The 24,002-nt window shown below is 36.0% G+C and overlaps 4 protein-coding genes across 4 annotated transcripts in view; all 4 read left to right on the forward strand.

The window, feature by feature from the left end:
- The first annotated feature begins 442 nt into the window (after positions 1-442).
- On the forward strand, positions 443-7,490 carry ncaph (non-SMC condensin I complex, subunit H). The gene is made up of 18 exons (XM_048187282.1): positions 443-884; positions 1,291-1,509; positions 1,608-1,698; positions 1,797-1,886; positions 1,984-2,101; positions 2,274-2,419; positions 2,994-3,183; positions 3,364-3,443; positions 3,828-4,030; positions 4,298-4,443; positions 4,569-4,675; positions 4,848-4,967; positions 5,124-5,231; positions 5,311-5,445; positions 5,583-5,693; positions 6,558-6,634; positions 6,737-6,812; positions 7,038-7,490. Exons 2-18 carry the CDS (start codon positions 1,298-1,300, stop codon positions 7,095-7,097), a joined length of 2,070 nt encoding a protein of 689 aa, XP_048043239.1. The 5' UTR covers positions 443-884; positions 1,291-1,297; the 3' UTR covers positions 7,098-7,490.
- A 437-nt stretch (positions 7,491-7,927) lies between these two features.
- Positions 7,928-14,897, forward strand: vamp8 (vesicle-associated membrane protein 8 (endobrevin)). Its single transcript, XM_048187283.1, has 3 exons — positions 7,928-8,110; positions 12,494-12,658; positions 13,237-14,897. The coding sequence occupies exons 1-3, from the start codon at positions 8,084-8,086 to the stop codon at positions 13,417-13,419; spliced, it is 375 nt and encodes a 124-aa protein (XP_048043240.1). The 5' UTR covers positions 7,928-8,083; the 3' UTR covers positions 13,420-14,897.
- A 1,095-nt stretch (positions 14,898-15,992) lies between these two features.
- Positions 15,993-21,057, forward strand: vamp5 (vesicle-associated membrane protein 5). Its single transcript, XM_048187285.1, has 3 exons — positions 15,993-16,199; positions 18,078-18,218; positions 19,904-21,057. Exons 1-3 carry the CDS (start codon positions 16,197-16,199, stop codon positions 20,105-20,107), a joined length of 348 nt encoding a protein of 115 aa, XP_048043242.1. The 5' UTR covers positions 15,993-16,196; the 3' UTR covers positions 20,108-21,057.
- Positions 21,058-21,633: 576 nt separating this feature from the next.
- dnah10 (dynein axonemal heavy chain 10) overlaps positions 21,634-24,002 on the forward strand; it is a 41,568-nt gene continuing 39,199 nt past the window's right edge. The window contains exons 1-3 of the mRNA XM_048187284.1: positions 21,634-21,971; positions 22,900-22,995; positions 23,094-23,215. Of these exons, the coding sequence (XP_048043241.1) occupies positions 21,746-21,971; positions 22,900-22,995; positions 23,094-23,215 (444 nt within the window). The 5' untranslated portion in view covers positions 21,634-21,745. The remainder of the gene's footprint in view (positions 21,972-22,899; positions 22,996-23,093; positions 23,216-24,002) is intronic.

The following is a 24,002-nucleotide window of genomic DNA, read 5'->3' on the forward strand; positions in this document are numbered from 1 at the left end:
TCTACTGTGCTGTTAAATAGAAGTAAACTGGGCAGTTTTGCTTTTATCCATGACTCCAATCCAATAAAATGTTTTCGATGAAAATTCCAACACAACTGTCCTTTTAAATGAAACCCGTGTGCCTTGGCGCTATACAGGTCAAAATTCGGCTACATGATTTTTTATTTTATTTTTTTCAAGATTGAGACTAAAATGTATTTTAATATAAGCTTAATCGCAGCAAGCAAATGTGCGTTTCTCTCTAAAATGTAGTCTATGAGTAATAGTGCTGTTTTCAGCAAAGAAACTAGATGACCTTTAGGACCAGACTGCCAAGAGACATATTTTAGACTCGGAAACTTGCCGAGTAAGATTTATTCTATCTCGAGTCCGACTTTGCTTAAATTCACGGCAATCTATCACATTTTATACAACTTTACTGCCATCTAGCGGACAACAATAAATCCGTTTTTTTTTTTTTTTTTTTTTTTAAGTTTACAGCTCATCGATACAGTCAGAGACGGGCATGTACAGTCTTCTAACAACTCATGTTGCATTTATTGTCGCATTCTTGAAATCAGTAGAAATTAAATAAAGTGCTTTGTTCAAAAGCATTACTTTAACTATATTTTTATAATTCACGTTTAACATAACACATTTTACTAATTTAAGAAAACAAATATATTATCAAATAAATTTAATAAAAACATTTTAATGACCGTTATTATGTAATAAAATGATGACGTACAATCTAAAGGAAGAAGAAGACTTTTACGTCTGTACGTATGACATCATTGATGACGCGTGTAACCGTTCGGCGCTAATTTTCAAATGGTCGTCTGAACAGACGGAATAAAGAAAGTTTGGATCAGTTATACTGCTTATAAATCATCAGTTCATCGCAGGTGAGTTGAACTTTCGTTGTTTGTAATTTATCTAAGATACGTTTTCAAAGCTACAGTTTATAATTTGTTCTGTTATGTTTTCAGAAGTGTTTATCGCTAGCTAACAAGCGTTCATATAACGCTAAACTGAAACTGCAGTGTTTACATGTGTGTATTTCGCTTTTAGAAAATACTTCTAGGGATATATATTTAATATATATCCCTAGAGTTAAACGTTATATATTATATAACGTTTATATTGTGGACATGTTTGTTAGCTATTCATTTGCTCATTTTAAACGGCTAACTTGACGTTGTTTACATGGCGAGGTCTCCGGATTTATCAGTGTTGAAGTAACGAAGACCAAATGTACTATTTAGCAGACTGCACTTAATGAAAAGATGACAAAACAATATTGCTCCACAGTTTCATTATGAGCGCGTTCAGTACCCCGACCTCCCTGCCACGGCAGTGGTCCTCCCCAGCCATAGGACACAAAGCCGCTCTGTCAGCCACCAGCACACCTCTGCTGGACAATATCCAGGGAAACGATGATGAACAGGAGAGACGTCAAAGACGAAGATCCAAAGTCATTGACCTTCACGGAGTGGCCGACTCTTCCATTAACGAGGCTGGTAGCCACAGGTTTGTTGAAACCCTGTATTCAGCTCCATTTTTAAAAAAAAGTTAGACCGCACAATGCACAAACTTGTTTTTTTGTTTTTTGTTTTTTACCACCATAGTTCTGCAGCTACACCAGCTGCTGTCCCAAAGCTGTCATCTGCACAGATATCTGAGCATTATTCAACCTGCATCAAGCTTTCCACTGAAAATGTGAGTTAAAATTGATGTATGCTGACTTTACTGTATTTTTCCTGCTTTATGTTCATCTGAAATGAACAGGACTATTACTTGTCACCTTCCTTTTGCAGAAAATTACCACAAAAAATGCATTTGGTCTGCACCTCATTGATTACATGGCAGACATTCTCAAGCAGAAGGACTCAGAGCTCAACTTCAAGGTAGAAACCTGTCGAATGTGCATTTAGCTCCACTTCGACAAAGTTTACATGCATTATCGGAAATCATGATATTGTAACTGTTTGTGTGTGGATCTAGGTGGCAGCAGGCACCCTGGACGCCAGCACAAAAATCTATGCGGTGAGGGTGGATGCGGTCCATGCTGATGCTTACAGAGTTCTGGGAGGCTTGGGCTCTGAGACCAAACCAAAAGAGAGTAAGTAGATATTCAAGTTATGGGTCTGCTGACTTGATGTTACAAAAAACAAAGATTGCTTTTGCTGTAGGTATCAGAGAGGGTTATGTGAACATTGTCTTCATGGTGTACAGGTGGTGTCATAGCCTCCCAAGACCCTGCACAGTATTACTGAAATCTCATCTCATTTCAGGTCAAGATGGTGATGAGGAGGCTGTAGCCGAGGACGGTCAGGGAGAGCAGGTGGCTGCAAAACAGACTAAGAAAAGACCTCAGAAGAAGACAGTGGAGCAAAACCTCAGTAACATCAATCTCTCTGAATCAGAGATGAAGTGTGAGGTGAATAATATCCAAGTGTGATTTGAGTCATAATGAGTGATAATATAGTTTACCTTTTGTGATGATGCAAGCAATCATGCAGTTGAGATTTGCTATATATATATATATAATATACATACATACATACATACATACATATTGCCCTATGTGTGTATACTGTATGTATGTGGATAAAGTTGGACATGCTTATATATCCAACTTAATATAAAGAGCTGGGCAAGAATATAGTTACATTTTGCAACAATATAAACAATCACAGTGCTGAGATTTGGTATATAGTATATAATAGAATACAGTATACCATATTATATAATTTGGTATATAATATGGTATATTACTATATGTGTGTAAATTAATTGAATGCAGGTAATGTAGGAAGTACGATTCACTGAATATATCGCGGGTTGGTAATATAGTTAAAAAAAAAATCACAATATAACACAATATAATGAAGTTGAGATATACTGAAAACTGTTTCTTAATTTTTTTAAACAATTTGATTTATGTTGTGAGGACCCCATAAAGCATGTGGTGTAAAAACCTGCAGGAAGACCTAAATGCATTCTTTGTGCAGGTGGACCCCATGTTCCAGCGTATGGCTGCTTCCTTTGATGAGAACAGTACAGCAGGAGTGTTCCTCTCTGTGCTCTTCAGTGAGGACAGTCGCTGTGAGCTGCGTTTTCCTTCACATATGACCTTGCTGAAGTCACAGCTGCCTCCTGTGCCGGTTCCCCATCAGCACGTTCCTGCCTCACCGTTTACAGGTAAACCGGCTCTGCACATAACACTCTGTTCCAAGTTACAGGACAGTTCACTATTGGGTTCACTGAGCAATATTCAGTATTCATAACCTAAAAGTTTCTACATGTGTTGTGAGTTACAATCGTACTGTGTTGTGTGACAATGTGAGTGCATTGAATCATATCTTTTTGTTATTCTTCCAGGCCATCTGAAGACACTAGAGGACAGGCCAATTTGTCCATCCTTAGAGGATTTCTCTTTTACTAGATGGACTCCTGAGCAGGTGAGATTATTTTGATGACAATTTAAAACCTCAACCAACTGAAGGTGTGCATGCACATTTATTCTGTTTTTAAATATTTTAAAATGTAATTTATTTCTGTGATGGCATAGCTGAATTTTCAGCAGCCGTTACATTTCTTATCAATGTTGAAAACAGATTTACTACTATTTTTTTCTTTTCTTTTTTTAAACAAAAATATTTGTAACATAAGTGCCTTTACTGTCACTTTTGATTTCATGCATTCTTGCTGAATAATAAAAATAAAATTAACTTTAAAACAAACAAAGAAAAAAAACGTATTGACCCCTTTTCAACAGTAGCGTAAGTGCAATATTAAGTGTGTTTTATATTGATGTGATCATCTCATTCACACTGTCAATATAGACCACAAACCTCAACCAGCTGCTTGAGAAGATGAAGCAGGGAGAGCATGCATTCGACGTCAATGCAGACATTGAGCCAGATGAGGATGAGTGTCCAGATTTTGGGGATAACTTTGATGCAGACGTGGATGAGGGCAGACCAGGAGATTGTGAGGAGTTTAAGGAACACAAAGAAGCTTGTTCGAAGAGCCCCCAGAAAGGACGGTTAGTACTTGCGTAATGTATTGCACCAAAGTGTTTGTTAATTGTTGAATTACAAACAGGCTCTGTTTCACAAGGGGTAAATAGTTGCTGTTTAATACTGTGCATTTTCATTCCAAAGACTGTTAAACCTCAGCTCGGCCTTACCTAGCTACTATACTTGGTGTTGTATTTTATGTCTCTGAATATAAAATTTTATTTGCATTCAGATTTCTTCTGTGCTGTTTTTGTATGTCCATTCACTTTGAGGTGTGTTTGTGTTATTAACAGTGGTGTTATTCCTATTGGCGAGGTGGATATTGCCACCATGTGTCTACAGTTGTCTGATCAGCCCAGAGAGTACTCGTACTTCAGTCCCAGGACCATGGCCACCTGGGTCGGTCCTGGCTACTGGCTCTTTAAACCTGGACATAAGCGTAAGTCATAGATTATCCTTAGAGTGTTTAACTATAAAAATGAAATGAAGAAAGAAATAAAATCAACTAATTTTTTTAGTGTTCTTAGTGGTTGTGTCATTAAATTTCTAATTTATCCTTTGTAGAGGATCACAAACCAGACAAAGAACCTCGGAAACGAGCACCAAAGAATCCTCTCGTTATTGACTTTAAAGGAGATATCAACTTTCATAATTACTTTCGAACAACTAGAGTAAGTAACTGTTTGCTAATTCTTTATTTTCATGACTTCCATAAAAGACAAAAGCTTCATATCAGCAATTCATACAATGCTATTTAATCCCTCTAGCAAAGACTTTTAAACCTTGTAGAGGTCAGCAGCAGATAACTTGGTGATAAACTGACAATGAAATGCTTATTTCCAGGCAGCAACCACTATTAGTAAATCGGCTTTGATCAGCAGCAATAAGAAAACCACACTTCCAGCAGACTTCCAGTATCCACCCAGTAACCTGTCACAGCTCAGCCTCAAACCCACCAACACAGTAAGAGCATGAATATTTAATATTCCTGTCTGCATTACTATGTACATTTCAGCATTTTGGTTGTGGCAAATCTAAAACATCATTAGAAGAATGCTGTACAAAAAATGACTGCTGGATTGGTTTGTTTTGTTCATCTTATTTATATTCTCACTTCAGCTCAGTGCAGAAGGAAAGAAGAGATTATCAGGAGAGCTGGGTGGGGACATAGGAGAGTATGATTACAACAACGCCAATGATACAGCCAACTTCTGTCCTGGTCTTCAGGTACTCTAAACACTACTGTTACGTGCAATAGGTTGGCATGGAGACGTTCTGTTTAACGGTTTGTGGTTTCTGTGAATAGGAAGCGGACAGTGAAGATGCCGAAGACTTTGGAGGATCTGATGACTCCCAAACAGACCGACCGAACGCTTTCTCTCTGGACACGGGTGACATCTCTACATACGGAGAGGACTGTCTCGTCCCTGAGCCTTACAAGGTAAGATGAGAGGACAGATATTGGGTTACTACATTATTTTCATGTAGTGAGATTTTGTTTTGTTTTGTTATTTGTCAGTTATTATTTTTTAGTTGTTTTGTATAGATAACTCATGACTTAATTGTTTGCTCATCTAGGTAAACACTATTGAGATAAACTATGCCAAAACCGCCAAGACGATGGACATGAAGAAGCTGAAGACCAGTATGTGGGGTCTCCTAACAGAAAGTCCTGAAAAACCAGCCAAGGTTTGTTAGTGCAATCTTTTGACCTTTATTTTTTTTTCCCCCTATAAATTTGTCTTTCACATCACTGAAGGCAGGGAGATGATTTGTATTTTATAATTATGATTTGTATTTTATATTGTATTTTCAATAATTCAATTCCAATTTATAAAGCACATAATTAAACTAAAATCAAAAACTAATGTAAAAAATGTTTTTAAATGTCTCTTAAAGGGTTAGTTCACCCAAAAATGAAATTTGTCATTACTCACCCTCATGTTGTTCCAGACCCGTAAGACCTTTGTTCATTTTCAGAACACAAATTAAGATATTTTTGACGAAATCCGAGGGTATCTGATCCACACATAGGCAGCGACGTCATTTGCACCGTTTGACATCCAGAAAGGTAGTTAAAAATATGGTTAAAATAGTCAATGTGACTACAGTGGTTCAACTTTAAAGTTATGAAGTGACTAAAATGCTTTTTGTGTGCATTTTTGGGTGAACTAACTTATTACACCATAGTAATATAGTAAAGTGTTCCATAGCCTTGGGGCGGCTACCACAAAATCGCACTCACCTCTGGACTTCAATTTAGACCTAGGAACATGTAGAAGTTTTTGCATATGATATATTAATAATCTCTTTGACTTATGAATCAGGTCAGCAATATATGGAAGGGCTGTACCATGCAAACGCTTAAAAACAAACATTAAAATTGTAAAGTTAACTAAAAAGGTAACTTTAAAACAGGGGTAATGTGTTCATATTTCCGAGTATTTTCATATTTCAAAAAATAGTTTGATTTAAAATTTGTTCTTTGTTCAGCATTTCTTGTCGTCAGTTGATTTACATTTTTTAATGACTTGATGATTTTACCATTTGCAGCAGGTGGAGAGTAAAGAGACAACAGAAGTACCTGGAGAAAAATCATTCAGCCAGTCTGTCAGAAATCTTGTACAAAGGTACAGTTTTTTTTAAGGTTTGGTGGTATGTTTCTAACAGTCTAAGGATTTACATTTTTCATCCATATACTGTATATAAATTTCTCTTTCCTGCCCCACCAGGCTTCCTTCCACCATGGCTACCAATCTCTCAGTACCGCTGGCTTTTGTGGCCCTTCTGCACTTAGCTAATGAGAAAGTGGGTACTACTTTCTGCTATATATATAATTTCAAAAACTACTGTAGAATGTTACATTTCTGTGATTTATTATCAGCACATTGTTTATTATGATTAAAGAGTTATGTATCTTGCATTAGCGTGCATTTAATATTTTGTAACTTGCATGAAGAATTATTTGTGATCTCATGACCCATTACAACATTTGGTTGCTGTAAATCTAAAAGCTCTTCTTTCCATCAACAGAACTTGGAGCTGCACAAGATTGACTCCATGACAGATATCATCATTAAACAAGGCCACTGAAAACTGATACAAAATCATTTTTGCTAAAATGTAAATCCTGTCTCATGTACCTATGTAGGGCCAAAACAATATAGTCAAGAGAAAGATGATGTCAGGATCATGTTAAAAACATTGTACAGGGAAGTACCACATACTTTTTTGAGTGAAACTGAAAGATGTGAAAAACATGTACTGGGGGAAGAAAAACAACAATGTGCAGTGCATGAATAATATGATTGCTTTTAAGATCTGTTTTGATAACTTTAGTAGCTTCAGTAAAGGTAAATATGAAGTTACTGTTGTCAATGTCACTTTTTAAAAAAAAATTTTTTTATTTAAATTGTAAAACTTCTTTTTTTTTCTTTTAGATGTATATTCTACATCTGATTTTGAAAAATAAAAGTTATCAAAGTATTGTTGAATAATTCTTTATCTATTTAAATGTTTGCGACTAGTATGATGTAATTTTGGAATATTATGTTTTGCATGAATACATGTAATGCCAGAAGCATTTAGGTGGAGCCTTATTGTTGCAGTGGCGAAAGAAAAGAGTTCTGTTTCCTTCATAGGAGTCTAATTGTTTTGCCCTAATAATGTCAAGGAGCTTCTTTAAAAAACAAACTTTCATTACAGAAAGTACACTGAGTTTAATCACCTATCAGTAATTTTAGAAAAAGTCACAGGCCTTACTGCATTTACGAGAACAATCTTCTCATACCTGAAATTCACAAGTGTTGATGGCTTGATAAAAGTCACGCTCTCACCTTTCAGGTGTTTATGCGTCACGAATCCAGCGTCCTCTGGAGGATACTATGGGAAGTGGCGCTACAGAGGTGGGCCAAAGCCAAATCATCGCGGCTGGAGGAAGAGAGACTGAATTAGAGACCAGGAAGTGTTGACACGGTGTACCTCTGTTGGTCATTCGAAGAAACGGTTACAAACATTTTAACTCCAAAGGATAGTGTAATTGTTTTTTCGTGGAGTAATTAACAGCAGACTGTGAAATCATGGGGGTGGGTGATCCAAATAGCACGGTAAGTTGTGAACTGAACGATAGTCAGCAGGTGCACGTTGACGTTACATCGCTTGAGTTTAAAAGTAGACTAGCTGTGTAAACTCTGTTTCCGTGTAAATCATATTATTTTTAGTGCTGCAAAAGTTTCCACTAGAGCAGGTTGATTTTTTTTTGGTTTAGTTTTACCTGTTGATGTGAGTTGACGCACTCAAAACAGGGCGAAGCTCGTTTTTCAAGTTATACTTAGTTTTTACGTTCCTGTTAACGTTAACGTCGATACTTTGCTTGGATTAGTTAAACAAATGTGCTGTTTAGATAATACTTTGATACTTAAGCTTCATCCAATTTATATTGCAACTTTGTTGTACAGATTTGTTTACATAGATGGATTGAATTTACCTTGAGCTGTAAAGCATAACCGGTTAACAAAACAACCGACTGTTGAGAATGGTTACTTGGTTTAGATGTTTTAACTACAGTTGGCAAATGTGCTGAGCACATCACACGTCCCCTGTTGACTGTTGAAGTGAACAAGACGTGTGAGATCCACATGCTGGTTTGCTTCAAATGAAGTTGATCAACTGTCAACCATTTGTTTTTTTAACCTTTTCAACAGTACCGCATACAATATAGACGAGGTTAAAATAAAGTTCGTCGACAGTATTTTAAGTTGGTTTGTTCTTGAAAATATTTGGATGCTGGTATTTGACAAACTTAAAAAAAAACAAGTACTTGTTGTGCCTTGTTTTTTATACAAAGAGTAAAAAAATCGAGTTTAATAAGACAGTTTTACGTGATATAACATTTTTACTTTTTTATGATGTTGTTGCTATATCACATAGTTATAGATATTACATGGAACCATTTCTCCACAATAATGGTACTTCAGGCTGTCAGTAACTGATGTTACCTAATAGCTTTCTGCCATTCTGCAGGCCTTGTGACACCAACTCACACAGCCATTGACTAGAATGAAAGGGTAGGACAGGTAGTGACGCAGTATTGCTTCTGGTTTCCTGGTAACACCTTTTGTTTATGAAGTATCAGTAGTGCAAGATGGCTTAAAGGTGTTTAACATAGCTAAACATGAACAACAACAAAACCCCACAGAATTTACTCTTCACCCAAATGACACATAAACAACGAAAAAGATTCTTGTGCTACATTTTAACAGTTGGTGTTTTGATGTGTGAATGTGGTAAAGCTACCATTTTACATTGCTTTTGTCCGTATCACACTTAAAGGTGATAAAGAGGATCTTTTCGTCGATTGAGAAACCAAAGACTGTTACTGAGTTTTTGAAATGAGCGCATGCGTAAGAACAACCCCCCCTCCTTTCGAGGGAATGCCTCCCAAAACTCGTGCACGAGTATTGGAAAACGAGTGTTTACCACCAGCATTCGCTGTATCGTGTTAGTGGATTCATTATGTCGGACTCACCGCAGGTAACTCATAATCTGCAGTTGTTACTCCTGTCTCCTAACAAAAACATTGCATGCGGCGCCTGTGGAGTGTGGAAAGTTACTGGAGCGCGCAGCCGCGCTCGTCTCTCACAAGGAACGTCATGGCAGTGATTGACAAACCAGAGGGCCAATCCTCGTACGTCTCTCACAAGGAATGTCACGGCAGTGATTGACAAGCCAGAGGGCCAATCGTTTACGCGATGATCGCGTAAACGATTGGCTTATGTTTTTAAGGCCCTACCTCGTGCACAGATGATGTATATTAATATTATTCCTTTCAGTGCACCTAATAAATAGTCTTTTATCAGTTAGTAAAGACAGTTTCAAGTAATATTGCAAAAATGTATAAAACAAAACATCCTCTTTAGCACCTTTAAGATGTCACGCCTAATCATTAGCATCTGGCATTACTGAGCATTGTTTTTCATAATAGCTGTTTGGTCATGGTATGTAATAATGTCTAAAATGTAATGTCTTGTAGTTTATTTTATTGTTATTAAGAATTGTATTGAATATAGAAATGGGCAACAGTGTATTGCAGCAATTACTGTATGTTTTTAATTGCTTAAATCATGAATTCTCTTTTATCTGAATGATTAAAGGTGCTAAAGAGGATGTTTTGTTTTATACATTTTTGCAATATTACTTGAAACTGTCTTTACTAACTGATAAAAGACTATGTGCACTGAAAGTAATAATATTAATATACATCATCTGTTCACGAGGTAGGGCCTTAAAAACATTGCGTAAACGATTGGCCCTCTGGCTTGTCAATCACTGCCGTGACGTTCCTTGTGAGAGACGAGCGCGGCTGCGTGCTCCAGTAAGTTTACACACTCCACAGGTGCCGCATGCAATGTTTTTGTCAGGAGACAGGAGGAACAACTGCAGATTATGAGTTACCTGCTGTGAGTCCGCCATAATGAATCCACTAACACGATACAGAGAATGCCGGTGGTAAACACTCGTTTTCCAATACTCGTGCACGATTTTTGGGAGGCGTTCCTTTGAAATGAGCTGTGAAGGAGGGGGGCTGTTCTTACGCATGCGCTCATTTAAAAAACTCAGTAACAGTCTTTGGATTTTCAGTCGACGAAAAAATCCTCTCTATCACCTTTAAATGTAGCTCTCCATATATTAATGTAAATAAAAGTCATAAAAAGCCTATGTTTTATTGTAAATGTAGGGTTTTGCCGTTATCACGCATTTTACATGTGTAAATGATTATGTATTGTGCAATGTTTTACACATCCATACATTCTTTATATCATATGTTATATCTCCTCATACTGAGCAACCACCGTCCATAACATTTACACCCCGTCTAGGTCAAAGGACGTAACATGAAAAAACTAAATGATAAAGTTTATGGGAAAGTGAACAGTATTTATTGAAAATAACAGATTTAAAATACATTTGGGGATTTAGCTTCAGGTGCCGACAGAGCCAAAATAACAAACAAAAATATATGTCTCTTACTGCTCTAATCCACAAAAAGAAAAGAAAAGAAAATACAATTACTTACCTAACTCCCTAATCCAAAACAGGCAATAAACATTAAACAAAAAGTGGCATTGGTCTCCCTACCTCCCAAATACTACATACAAGTATAAGAGCAAACAAATCAGTGCAGGGATAATCTAGAATCAAGGTCGAAAAACAGGTGGTAGTCAATATCACAAATGCCGGTTCACAAACACCCAAATGAGCACCCAAAGATAAACACTCTCAACAGTCTTTTTTGAGAGATTAAAAAACAATTGAGATTATTTAAAAAAAAAAAAAAAACATACTTTTGTGAGCTAGCCGTAGGTTTTTTGAAGTCAAAACGTTTTTTGAAATTTGCCCCAAATATTTTATAATTCCTAAACAGAATCCTCAGAAGAACTTTACAAAACTTGGTAACAACAACATGCGACACATAACCAGTTAGGTGCTATTCCAAAAACCTGTTCCTGGTTTCACAGACAAGGCTTAAAGGGATAGTTCACCCAAAAATAAAAGTTCTGTCATCATTTACTCGCCCTCAGGTTGTTCCAAACCTGTATAAATTTCTTTGTTCTGGTGAACACAAAGGAATATATTTTGAAGAATGTGGGAAACTGAACAATTCTGGGGGAACCATTTTTTTTTCCTACTGCCTGGTTACAAACTTCCTTCAAAATATCTTCCTTTGTGTTCAGCAGAACAAAGAAAGGTATACAGGTTTGGAACAACTTGAGGGCGAGTGAATGATGACATAATTTTCATTTTTGGGTGAACTATCCCTTTAAACCTAGTCCTAGACATGCATGTTTGAGCTGTTTTAACTGAAAGCAACTTGCACTGACATGTCTTAAAATTTGTCAGTGCCATTGCTTTATCTCAAGATGCACACAAGTAATGTTTTTTTTTTTTCTTCTTCTTCTAAGGTATGTTTATAAAAGCTACTAAAATGTCCTAATTTAACTAAGGCCTAATTTTGGCTTAATCGAAGCTCTGTCTGTGAAACCATTTATAGTAAATTATTTTATCTGAAATTGCTGAAAATAGTCTTTTTTTCATGTCAGAACCTAGTTTTGTAAAGTTCTGTAATCCACTCTGATTCAGGTGGTTACAGGCTTGCTAAATAATACAAAATATCATTATACGCATGCACTTAAACAACTTGAACCTCAATAACTGATGCTTAACTGAGTTTTTGCATTAGTATATAACATATATTTCTTCTGCATAATTGAAAACCTTGCATATTATAATTTATATTTATGGCCCAGATATAAGGCTGGCTTATTGCGCAACAAACTTTTTCAAACTGCTTCATCATGATGAGTTTCTATCTAATTGTAGATTTTTGTTGCCTTCCAATTCTCTATTTGACAATAATGCAAGTTATTTTGCGCAACTGTGTGCTTGTGCCATTTTGATCATGTTTTGGTTTTTAACTCCTCTGAGTGCAGGAGCCGAGAGAAGGAGAGTCTTCACAGGAGGCGGATCCAGTTAAATCTCTGCAGTCTCAAGTGGATGGAGTCAAGGAGATTATGACCCAGAATGTCGATCGGATCCTGGCCCGTGGAGAAAGACTGGATGATCTGATGGGCAAATCTGAAGACCTGGAAGCTGGGGTGTGTCTTTTAGTACACAAACTTTGATTCTTATCACATATTACAGATCTAAGCCCGGCACACTGTTTTTACTACGAAAGAAAGAGAATGTTTTTCCAAAAAAGTCTCTTACGCTCACTAAGGCTGCATTTATTTGATAGAAAATACAGTAATATTGTGAAATATTATTAACAACGTATCTAAAATGACTGTTCTATTTGAATATATTTTAAATTGTAATTTATTACTGTGATGGAAAAGCTGAATTTTCAGCAGTCATTACTCCAGTCACACGATCCTTCAGAAATCATGTTGATTTGGTGCTCAAGAAACATTACTTACTATCAATTTTGTGATATCAGTTGTGCTGCTTTGACAAATATAAAGTTTAAAATAACAGCTTTTATTTGAAATAGAATTACTTTCTCTTTTGATCAGTTTAATGTTTCCTTGCTCAATGAAAATATTAATTCTAATTATTTAAAAGCAACAAAAAAAAAAAATCTTACTGACCTCAAACTTTGTAATAGTAGGCTACTGTATGCATCTGTAGTCCCACACTTGTTGACATTGTACTCATCTTTTTTTCTTCTTATTAGGCCCAGAACTTCAAGCACACCTCTCAGAAGGTCGCTCGTGCTTACTGGTGGAAGAACGTGAAGCTGATTGTGCTTATTGTTGTGATAGTCCTTGTCATTGTACTGATTATCATATTCCTTGCCACTGGTGTGATCCCAACCAGTTCACCCGCACCCAAACCTCCCACCGTCACACCACCCTAGGATTTCTATCAGTTACAAACACACACACACACACATATACAGATATATGCAACCATGTCCACACCCCAACAGTCAAAATTACAAGAATTCACACATATAACACACACACACATACTCTTTATTTGCACATTTTGCTCATATACCGTCATATCTCATGGTATCACACCTCCTTACTATGAGGAGCTTCCATAATGACAGCTTTGAAACCTTGAAGAGGAGGATTTTAAGTAGTCTATAGACATAATGCTGTCTATTTTCTTATATACTTCTCACTTCCTAAAGCTGTTTTTATGATTCTCTAAAGCCTGATAACATGCCCCAACTGTAATAGATTACTTAAATTACTGCAATATACTGAAGGTACGCTTAATATAATCATATACTGGCATTGAATCAGAGAAGGTAATGGGTGAAAGTTCTCTCTACTGAATTATGAAGTATATTTAAGACTGTTAGATTAGATTACAGTTACTTGTTAGAAGATGTTACTTGTTATTATGGTTTACTTTTATTAGATCTCCAAGTGTCTCTATTTTGTACTCTGTGCTTTTGTTGTCTCCACAAGTATGTGTGTCATTTGTAAAAGGTCAAACCATAATGTGTTCTTAAAACTTGCATTATCCAAAACACACCCTTTCAGGAAATTGTAAGATGTTTGGATTTTTGTCTTTCTCCTTGTCTTAAATCTTTACTGAAATTGGCAATGCCTTAAGCTTCCAAACAGAGAAACCAATTTTCTTCTTATAGAATGAATGAAATATTACGAAACGAGAGCACCTGAACAAGGCCATTTAGATTGACAGTAGAAAACACCCACTTTTTCTATCCTCTTCATAAATCACTGCATTGAATTTGACATGCAGTGTAACACTTGCACTGTACCACATGCAGTCAGTACTGTAATAATTAATATTGCATCAAAATATTTGCCTTGCTCTGTGGGAGCTTTCCGAAACCCAAGAAACATAACTTTTTACTATATAGAAAACAGAGCAATGAGGAATGTTTTAAAAGCTGTGCTGTTATTTTAAGTTTGCCATTTTTATTTAAAAAAAAAAAAGAAGCTAACACAGTCAATGAAAATCACTTCTCTGAACGTGTTTGTTGGCTGGTCTTATATTAGTCTGCTGGGTAGCTTTATGCACTTTGCTTTGGAGGGGTCAAGGTGTTGTATGTCTGTATGTAGTCAGAATGACTTGACTGGTTGAATGTTTGTGAAGTCTTATTATGCTGTATCTCTTGTAGCTTACTGTATTTAAAATTGTAATATTCTCCCTTTTAATCAGAGAAAATATTTTTAAACGTTTAAACTTTTTAATCAAAACATTTAATCAATTTAAGTTTTTGTAATCTACAAATAATCATTTTAAAACCTCGATCAAGTGCCTTGGATATGAGTCTTATTAGCTTAAACAGCCTGGAAATGCAATATTTTGTAAATAAACATGATCTCTCAATAAAACTAATGATGATTATGACATGTTTTTAATCCTCTCATTTGAATATGTACATAGACTAATGGTTAACAAATAGCATATACTGTTGGGTTTGTTTAGTTTCCCATGTCCACCATCTGGCATGCAGTATAACTCTAGAGAGGGACAAAATGCAAGTTTTAGATATGGACACTGCCAAGGACACTGACCTTAGTTAATATGAAATCTTTCATACATAAAAGAGATGTACACAGCCAGAGGTAAATGGTGTGTTTGTATAGTTTGTGGATTGTATTCTAACAACTCTACATTAAAATAAAGACAAAGTACAGCCAAGCCTCTGCACACTAGTTGCTGGTTTGTTATCCAAACATGTTTTTTTCCCCAGCTGTGATTTTATCTTATTTTCTTAAACCATCTGCAGCTCAGATTTCCAGTTTGATCGGTTTAACTCATTCTTTAAAAAGAATCGATTCACAAAAGCTACTGAACGAGTCGGCTCCTTGAAATGAACGATATGAGTCGGCTCCCGCCTGAGAGACTTTTTTTTTTTGCAGATTAATACAAAATTTCGTTGCAGAGTTTTAGTTTAGCCAGTGCATAATGTATAGAGATGATGTATGTTTACTATGGATGTTTTGCGCATTGTAATTTAGTTTTTATTTGTTACATGGCACACCGTGATCCATTTTGAGTATTATTTGTTTGGAATAGTTTGTGTCTTGGATAGTTAACTGACGTTCGTAATAGTGTTTTTACATAAATTAGGGTTTATACCAAAAAAATAATGTAAAATAAATATAATAAAAGGATTTGAATTTGAATTGTGTAAATCTGAATTATAGACAAGTGCCATTTAAAACTGAATATTACGTGGCATATTATATATTTTTTAATTACTTTGAATAATTTAATTATATTTATGCACACATACCAAACATGGGTAAAATCATTGATGAATTTGTCTGAATTATAAAAGCCAGAAGTTGTACTAAATATAGCCGTTTGGGAGCCGAAAGAGCCGGTTCTTATTGCTGAGCCGAGCCAAATGATCCGGTTCCCTAAAAAGTTGCAGTGTATCAAGTCAGGAGATGGGCGTTAACATATACTGCAATGCAGCTGCGCAGTGTGATCTACACGCCCAGCGGTTAAAGGGAGACGCTTCCTTACCTCAGTAAGGCAGAAGATTAAAGCCTTGGATTGGAAGAGTTGCCAAAATACGCGCATTAGTTTTATAGATATCGAGCTTGTATAGTTTTTTCTCGTCAGCTGCTGGTGTCTCTTTCAGATGCATTATATTCGGTGACGGTTTCTGGTGTATTAAAGCGACAGATTAAAACAATGGTAAGTTGTTTTGTCTTTTGTTTCGTTTTGCTGAAGACACATACGCTGTCATTACATTTCTTATTATATCAGTTGCTATTAAATTAGTTTTTAAAATAAAAGTATGACCATGTAAGGACAACTTTAAAAGCAAATCGTTTAGATTTAACTTCTAAACAAACAGCAACTTTGTTAAATACTGATGATTTGATGTAAACGCTGCAAATCCGTTGCTTTCGTTTAAGGTTGAGTTCAAACTGGTTTAGTTAGGTTCATTATGTGTATGCCACTTTAAATTGTCCAAGCTATAAACTAACTTTGACGACTGTTATAAACTAGCTTTAATGACTGGACGTTTTTTGTTTTGACAGGCTATATATAGAGTAGCAGCTTTCAGTTAACTTCATTTATTTGAGGTATATGATACAGTGCATAGTTGATAAGCATCAGGTTATGGTTTATCATTTACTTTGTTGAGCTGTTGTCCGATTTTTTTTTCTTTTCATGTTAAAAGTCATCTGAATGTCATCTAGAAGGCCTTTAACCCTTATTGTTGGTGCATCTCAGGTGGCTTGAATTGAAATGACAACATTACAAGTGTTTATTTGAACACAAGAGAGGGGATTTTTGCCTTATCTCAAGGAAATTCCACATTCATCATTATAACAGTCAAAATGAATGAGGAAGGAAGGGAAGGAAGGAGGCAAAGAACGGATGTAAAAAGAGATGTATCCTGTAATCCTATGTTCATATGCAACGAATGAGTGATGAAAAACTGATATTCAACATGCTCTAATGGTCATGATGTTTTAGTTTAAGTGAAGATGTCCTGTCTGTGCGTGCATGGCCCATTTTATGGTGGTATTTTCTTGAAGTTGTTTACTGTTACATCCACCCATGAGAATATTACATTTTTTTCTTTAGCACTTTTTTTTTATTTATTTATACTCCGATTTATTGTTTCTTGAAAAAATTTATTAAAATCAAACATCGTAAGTAGTTAAAAATCTCTTGAAATTTTATGCACCACAAAAAAGCATGTTTATCACCACTGCACTGCTGTGGAGTTTAAATTGATGCAAAGCCTTCAGCATCAGCAACAAAATGTGGGTTTCTCCTACCTTTTCAAAGTTTATAAACCTACTTTTTTTTATATTCTTTACACAATTATATGGTTAGATGCATTTTGGTATTTGCAACCCACTTTTGGGCCATGACACACCGGTTGAGAATCACTGTTCCATTGTGTATGGTTCTTTTGTGAGATGGCATGAATAATAAGTGGTGTTTCCTGTAAAATGAATCATTTCATTGATCTTTGCTTGACAGTTTCCCGTCTGTGATGGGCCACTCATCACTTTAACCTTGACCTCAAGTCACTTGCATCCTTCTGAACACAAAGAGAGGAATCAACAGTCTGAATCAGCTGATATACAAATGATATGTCTGATGCTGCGAGACTGCTAATGTCAGGAAGGTCACAAATTCTAAATGCCCTATTTCATGGCACTCAGCCATGTTGTTTTCACAAAGGTCTCATTGTGGGTTTTGATGCAGTGGCTTCTAGAAATGCACAGTTCGTCCGTCTCTCCCCTGTGCTTGTTAAACTGCAAGAGAGCAGAGGCACTGTTCCAGAATTCCATTCCCAGTGCTTGGAGTAAACAGAACTCTAAGGCCATTATGATGGGAGGCGTCCAGGAAGTCTTCCTTGCCACTTTTTGTTTTTACTGGTTCATTGATTGCATTTCTCTTGTGTTAAATATGTAGTGGGACATTCAATAACATCTAGTCCCTCGTAGGAAATATTATGTTGTTTTGCAAAAATGTATGGATGCTAATGTATGCTTTGTAGAGGATGTTTGCCTTTCCCACTTAACCATTCCATCTTTTCCCGAGTAGAATGGGCAAAGCCGCCTCCAACAGGCCCAGGAGGATGTGGAGGAAGTTAAAGTTATCATGCTGGATAACTTAAACAAGACTGAAGAGCGATCAGAAAAACTCAAGGAGCTGGATGACAGAGCTGATAAACTACTGCAACAGGTGAAACTTTGGTGTGATATATGCTTTTACTTGAAAATTATTAAATAAATGAATAAAAAAGAGCATGCACACTTATTTATTTGTTCTCTATGGTCCTATGAACATGTTTTATGGCTCAGTGAGGACTCCGATGACCATTAACTAGATTTCCGGAATGTCAAGTGTTTCTAGGGAAAGCAAGGGCATGTCATATTAGAGTCTATTAATAGTTAGTGTCTAGGTGGGGTGTACGGAAAAAAAGAGTGTACAATTTGCATCCTGACTTTAGTTTACCATGTTAATTTTAGAAAGCCATTTCCCTTTGTTATGAAATGAACAAAAACTTGTGTAATAGTATGGCAGGCTGTTTGCGCAGGACATGCCATGTGATCAGGCAACATGTTCACTTATACTAAAAATACTAAAAATCCCACTGGAGTTTTGGTTGGTCTGGTCAAGTCATATTTATTTATATAGAGCTTCATACAATCCAGATTGTTTCAAAGCAGCTTCACTGTAATAAACAGGAAAATACTGTTGTAAAATATATTCAATTAATGAAAACAGCTCTACAAAAGACAGTGTCATTATTCAGCTCAATTATTTCAACTCGGATCAAAAACGGTCGCAAAATCAATTATGAAACAAGCTCAGTTCAGCTATATAAGCAACTCTTCACAAGGCAATATTGTCAAGTCAGTTCAAAATTGATTCAGTTCAATAATAGTTTTGATGTTGCAAAGTTAGTTGCAACATCTTAGCGGGCTCACTTTAGTTTAAATGTTGTTCTCATCTGATAGTGTCAGTGCAGTTGAATCTATAATATTTCTGGATTGTGGGGGTGGCAAGGAACCAAGACTCCATCAGGTGACAGTAGTTGAGAAAAAAAAAAAGACCTTGTGAGAAACCAGGCTCGGTTCTCCTCTGGCCTAAAGGAATGACCGCAATGTGATTGATTCACACTGTGTGCTTGGTCTTACTGGTTCAAACAAATATTATAATTACAGTTAGGCAAACAAAACAAATTCAAGCCCATTACAAAGCCTCACTAGACTGGGTAAACCCAGCCTGATCGTCGGCAGATCAGATTTGATTTCGCCCGGCAACTCAGTCTGGAAACCCGCACATTCATTTCTACTGCTTGTGTTACACTTTTGCGGGAACCAATCACAGACTGTCTTATCCACCTTGCTCGCTATTGGCGGGTATAACACGATGACGATAGAGAAGCGATGGCAAGCACAACCTGCAAAAATCACTCGATGCCATTGCTGCTTCTGCAAACCACTGATCAATGCTACAAACCAATACAAACTAAACCTGTCTGGAGTTTTCGCGTCGCTCTGCAAAGTACGTCACCCGGAATGTGATCAGATTGGTTGAAGGACTATCCAATTGCGTGAATAATGCTCGTTGATCACGCCTCTTGTGCAGTAGAAAATACATAGCAGACTCCCCAGACCAATGTTCAATTTTAAATTGAGCTTGGTCTGGTGATAGCCAGACAAAAGCCTCACATGTTTTTCCTTTCCTTATTTTTCAGATGTAGAGTCTCTGTAACAGTCCTGTATTGTTTTAAAAATGTTGAAGTCTGTTATCATTTTGAAAAACTTACTTTTTTTGTCAATTTAAAAATGGAAAATAAGTACCTTATGTATTTTTTTGTAGTATTAAATTATTAAAATGGTTGTATTCTTTCTTTTCAGAGCGATAAATTTGTAAAGACTGCGACTAAGGTGAAACAGAAGAAGCGCTGGGAGAATATTAAGTACAAAGTTATAATAGGTGCAGTTGTGGCTGCAGTGATTCTTGGCATAATTGTAATTATGGCTGTGAGCTTGAGCGGCAGTGACGGCAGTCAAAACACATCCCAAGCCACACAATCAACAAAAGCACCAGGAGATGGCTAGAAGATAAGCTGGCGGACAAGATGAGTGAACATAAGTTGTGTTTAAAATGCCTCAGAATATCACCTGGAAAGTCTTGTTTCTAGTACTTTTGTGAAAGTAAATGAGAGTGCAGTTTCATAGATCGCTCTATGTACAAATTAAGCCTTTGATGTAACTTTCTATCAAGAGTATGCTAAAAAAAAACTTTGTTGGGTGATACAAAAATGGTACCAATGGTGTCACCATCTTTTCTGCTTTCAGTTTCATTTTCAATGGTAACACTTAGACTATGTTACATTAATGGTAACTGTTTACATGCATTCTTGTTGGACTAAATGTATTTTAAACACAAATTATATAAATCAGAGCCTAATGCGGGTTAAAGTTTAGCATGGAAAGCATGTTAGAATGTTTAGACTTTGTCAGGGTGTAGAGCATTGTTTCTGAATCTTGTTCTTCAAAACAAACTTTTCTTGATTCTTTGCATCATCAGGGAAAAGTGTTTATGTAATATTCTCAAAAATGGCTTATGTGTTTGGGTTTTCTCTAATTAGTTACAGGAACCCACAGCAATACACATTTTGGAAATTTTGGTCTCCCTTATCTGACAGACCCATTTCAAGTCTTGGAGTCTCTACTAACAAGCTGTTAAGTTTAATCAGATTGTTTGACTGTGGAAACAAAATGTGTAGTGTTGGGGTTAATCCAGTACCTGGTTTGGGACATATTCTGTGACTTCGGCACTTTTGTGCTAAAACTTAGGGTTTTGAAGTGGGGTTTGAAGTGTTGAGTCAATTATTATTTTAATATCAGGGCCATAACAACAATAGAAATCGAGGGGAGCATGTTTGCAGTAGTCAGATTTGTCAGGGAATTAAGTATATTTTTGTTTTCAATATCCAATTCTTAAACTCAGCTCTATCTTGTATGTATGTATGTGTATATAATTAAATGTTCCTTATGTAAATTTACCATATCTGTCTTTTTATTTCCTCAATGTGTCATATTTATTTCTGTATTATATTTGTTTCTTTTTATAATGCTCCCTAGAGCTTTTATAATGACTTGAGTTCACAGTGTCCAGTGTCGTGCAAGAGGTCATCAAAGAGGTCATAAATTAAACGTTTTAAACAATTAGAATTATTCATCAATTTAACCACTACAAGCAACTAAATCAATGTGGAGCTCAATGTAGAAGATAAAACGCCACCTGGTGGAAATGTTAAGGGGGTTGAAGAGCACTAATGTAAAAAGAGCAGATAGGACAGCAAAGAACGTATCAAGGTATGAAAAGCAAATACACACATAAAAATGACAGGATTACACGACCAATGCAAAAATGATAGCCTACTTTTTGCAGAATGACATAAATATGAATTATAAAGAACATAAAAACGTTCACAAATTGAAATATATTTTATACTGTAGGCTACGTTTCATTATTTTCTCTTTTATAACAACCAATGTGAAATGTACTTTGTAGCGCGCTGGCGATCTGGCGCAACACCAGCAGCAGTGCACGCGTGACGCTCGTTGTTATAGCAACGTCAACTAAAACCATAGCGTGGTTTCGGTTGCGACAATGGCGGTCTAAATAGTTTTAAACATTACAAACTTTATTACATAACGTTAGTTATTCTTACCTAAACAACAACAAGAATGACTCACGATGACCCTCGAGTGGAGTGGATTAAAAACGCAGTGTGTGTGCTGTTTGATTTGCCTGATTCAGGCTGTTTTGAGGAGTTACTCAGTCGCGGTGATGGAGAGGAAGAGCAGAAAATCATAAGCTTTTTAAACATAGTCACGGAGGAAGAGGCGCCGTCAACGCTTTTTTTCTTCAAAAATGTACGAGAAGAGGAGGTTGAAGTGGAAATTCCTGTTGGTACGTTTACATTTGTTACGTCCTGTACGTCAACACAACTATCTGTTTACTATTCACAATGTATTGATCAATGTATGAATTAAAGGATTTGTTTAATTTCAAATGAAAATTTCCTGATAATTTTACTCATCCCCATGTCATCCAAGATGTTCATGTCTTTCTTTCTTCAGTCGAAAAGAAATTAAGGTTTTTGATGAAAACATTCCAGGATTTTTCTCCATATAGTGGACTTCAATGGAACCCAAACGGTTGAAGGTCAAAATTACAGTTTCAGTGCAGCTTCAAAGCGTTATACATGATCCCAGACAAGGAATAAGGGTCTTATCTAGAGAAACCATCACTCATTTTCTTAAAAATAAATAAATAAATAAATATTATAAGTTTTAACAATAAATGCTCATCTTGAACTAGCTCTCTTCTTCTCTATTAATATTAATACACTGCTAAGTGTATTACTGCCCTCCACAGATCAAAGTTTGAAATAATTGTTATATACTTGCACTAGAATATTGTATATGACAATTTAGTTTAAACTTTGACCTGTGGAGGGCAGTAATACACTTAGCAGTGTCTACACTGCTGGAATTCAAATAGAGAAGAAGAAGAGAGCTAGTTCAAGATGAGCATTTATGGTTAAAACGTATCAAATAAAAAAAAAAATATTAGAAAATGAGAGATTTCTCTTCAACCGTTTGGGCTCCACTGAAGTTCACTATATGGAGAAAAATCCTGGAATGTTTTCATCAAAAACCATAATTTCTTTTCGACTGAAGAAAGAAAAACATGGACATCTTGCATGACATGGGGGTGAGTAAATTATCAGGAAATTGTAATTAGAAAGTGAACTAATCCTTTAGCGGCTCTTTTATTTTTATGGTACCATTTACATGTGTAATAGTAAATAATTTCCCTGCCCATATACACCAAGATCCGGTAGAAAGTACGGAGAATGGCTCGGAGAGAAGTCCATCTGTTTCGTCTGAAGGGACACTCCTGTCAGACAGAGAGAAAACCCCTGCTAACAGTGAGTGTGCTTCCTCAATGGTTAATATGATTAGAAATAAATACATTAAAGTTACAAGTTGTTCTTGTCTTTTTTCCATTGCTCACACATGACTGAAGAGAGAAGAAAAGGTCAAAAAAGAAAAAGCCAGGAGTCCTCAAACCCAGAAGACTCTCAGAGTCCGGATTTTACAGCTGAGGGCCTGTCAGAGGCAACAAATGGGGATAAACCACTTCCCAATGTAATTATTAATTGTATATTTCATTGTGTGTGTGTGTGTGTGTGTGTGTATATATATATATATATATATATATACACACACACACACTCACACAAAAATAATTTGACTTTCATGGTTTTCCGTATCGGGACATAAAAAAAAAAAAATCATGGTCCTTGGCAGGTCTTAAAAATGAAAATAAAACCTTAGATGAACAATAACACATGACATATCACATCGTGTCATTATTTATTTAACATTAAAACTATGCCAAAATGGAAAAGCCATGGGTGACAAATTAATCAAATGCCTACAAACCTCAATAAACTGGAGCAACATTGTAAAGAAGAATGGGCCAAAATTCCTCCAGAATGATGTGAGAGACTGATAAAATCATACAGAAAATGATTACTTCAAGTTATTGCTGCTAAAGGTGGATCTATAAGCAACTGAATTATAGTCCTTAGTTTGTCACCCATGGCTTTTCCATCTTGACTTTATTTTTGTTAAATAAATGACACAGTGTGATATACCATGTGGTGTTGTTCATCTGAGGTTTTATTTTCCAAATTTTAAGACTTCTCAAGGACCAGATGATTTAAAACCATGCAATTCAATAAGGTGCCTGGCCAAAAAAAAGAAAAAAAAGGCTTTTTGGATTTCAATGATTGGATCATTACTGCAGTGATTATTATGTTTCTAGATCTTGACCAAAAATGTATGCACCTCTTGATGGAAATAAATGTTGTGATGTTATTTCCATCAAAAGGTGTATCATCTTTTGGTCAAGATCTTGTATTGACAATGC

This window comes from Megalobrama amblycephala, linkage group LG4, assembly GCF_018812025.1.
Source record: "Megalobrama amblycephala isolate DHTTF-2021 linkage group LG4, ASM1881202v1, whole genome shotgun sequence".
Classification (NCBI taxonomy): Eukaryota; Metazoa; Chordata; class Actinopteri; order Cypriniformes; family Xenocyprididae; genus Megalobrama; species Megalobrama amblycephala.

What these genes read in the sequence shown, in the direction of transcription:
- vamp8 (XM_048187283.1), top strand. Translation starts at nt 8,084, where the DNA reads ATGGGGGTGGGTGATCCAAATAGCACG. An exon ending in TGGGTGATCCAAATAGCACG is followed by an intron (nt 8,111 to 12,493) that starts GTAAGTTGTGAA and finishes CTCTGAGTGCAG; the next exon opens with GAGCCGAGAGAAGGAGAGTC. An exon ending in CTGAAGACCTGGAAGCTGGG is followed by an intron (nt 12,659 to 13,236) that starts GTGTGTCTTTTA and finishes TCTTCTTATTAG; the next exon opens with GCCCAGAACTTCAAGCACAC.
- vamp5 (XM_048187285.1), top strand. An exon ending in CTGATAAACTACTGCAACAG is followed by an intron (nt 18,219 to 19,903) that starts GTGAAACTTTGG and finishes CTTTCTTTTCAG; the next exon opens with AGCGATAAATTTGTAAAGAC.
- ncaph (XM_048187282.1), top strand. Translation starts at nt 1,298, where the DNA reads ATGAGCGCGTTCAGTACCCCGACCTCCCTGCCACGGCAGTGGTCCTCC. An exon ending in GCCTCAAACCCACCAACACA is followed by an intron (nt 4,968 to 5,123) that starts GTAAGAGCATGA and finishes TTCTCACTTCAG; the next exon opens with CTCAGTGCAGAAGGAAAGAA. An exon ending in TGCACTTAGCTAATGAGAAA is followed by an intron (nt 6,813 to 7,037) that starts GTGGGTACTACT and finishes TTCCATCAACAG; the next exon opens with AACTTGGAGCTGCACAAGAT.